This window comes from Hipposideros armiger, unplaced genomic scaffold, assembly GCF_001890085.2.
Source record: "Hipposideros armiger isolate ML-2016 unplaced genomic scaffold, ASM189008v1 scaffold_2820, whole genome shotgun sequence".
NCBI lineage: Eukaryota > Metazoa > Chordata > Mammalia > Chiroptera > Hipposideridae > Hipposideros > Hipposideros armiger.
The window spans coordinates 2139-3439 of NW_017734116.1; the positions used below are offsets into that span (position 1 = coordinate 2139).

Sequence of the window (1301 nt, forward strand, 5' to 3'; positions counted from 1 at the left end):
CTTGCTTTGTAGTATTTGCCCACGTCCATAGTGTACTTGTTCTTATCATGGCTGATTTCAGTCTCCCAACATGACGTCATCGAATGTGAGTTGGGAAGAGATGCACACAATCAGCTTAAAGCCAGTGAAAACCAGCTGCAGCACACATTGCACAGCAGCAGCATTGTGATGCCAAATCGTTGTGTCCTCAGTTACATAGTGTAAACAATACATACACAGAACCTCACATATCTCAAAGAGAAAAAAACAAATACACAATTATAATAGTAACATGTTTTGCATAGGATTTGCACATATGAGAGATGAAAATCAAAAAGAAATAATTCGGGATAAAGATTATTAACTATCCAAGCAGCAAACTTGGCCTTGTTTTCAATTAATGACACTACACATGACAGCAGAATGCATGTTCTATTGAAGTTATATGGAGATGTCGACCACGCAATAATCTTAGGAGAGACAACTCACTGAGATCATGACTACATCAGAGGATGTAGTGATTGTCACTTGAGGAAGTTAGCCCTATTCACAAACATTTCAAGTGCCTGTTTTAAGTCTCTGTTCCTCAGGCTATAGATGAAGGGGTTCAGCATGGGGGTAACTACGGTGTACATGACGGAAGCAATTATGTCTTTGGAGTCCCATGATGAGGAGAAAAAGTAAACACTTGCGACTGTCCCGTAGTATAAAGATACCACAAAGAGATGGGAGCCACAGGTAGAAAAGGCTTTCGAGAGTCTCTTAATGGTGGGGACCCTCAGGATGACAGCCCCTATACAGATATATGAGCCTAAGATACTACCCAAAGGCAGGATGATAAGTATTCCTCCCTCAGTGAAGATGACCAGCTCATTGAAGGAGATGTCGGAGCAGCTGAGCTTCAGGAGCACAGTGAGGTCACAGAAAAAGTGGTTGATGTTACTGTCCACACAGAAGGACAGTCGGACCAAAAGGAGGGTGTGCAAGAGGGCATGGACAAAGGAGACAATCCAGGAGCCAGCCACCAGCAGCACACACAGCTCATCCCTCATGATGGTGGGGTAGTGTAGAGGGTGACAGACAGCCACGTACCTGTCATACGCCATCACTGCGAGAAGGAAGTTGTCAATGCAAGCAAAAACTATGAAAAAATACAACTGAAAAATGCACTCTGCATAGGAGATGGCATGGTCCTGAGTCTGCATATTCATGAGCATCTTAGGGACGGTGACAGATGAGAAAGAGATGTCAGAGAGGGCCAAGTGACTGAGGAAGAAGTACATGGGCGTGTGCAGGCGAGCGTCCAGCCTGATGAGCAGGAT

General features: G+C 44.4%; 1 protein-coding gene across 1 annotated transcript in view; it reads right to left on the reverse strand.

The window, feature by feature from the left end:
• Positions 1-503: 503 nt before the first annotated feature.
• LOC109378726 (olfactory receptor 1J4-like) overlaps positions 504-1301 on the reverse strand; it is a 1068-nt gene continuing 270 nt past the window's right edge. The window contains exon 2 of the mRNA XM_019635020.1: positions 504-1287. Within this exon, the coding sequence (XP_019490565.1) occupies positions 504-1287 (784 nt within the window). The remainder of the gene's footprint in view (positions 1288-1301) is intronic.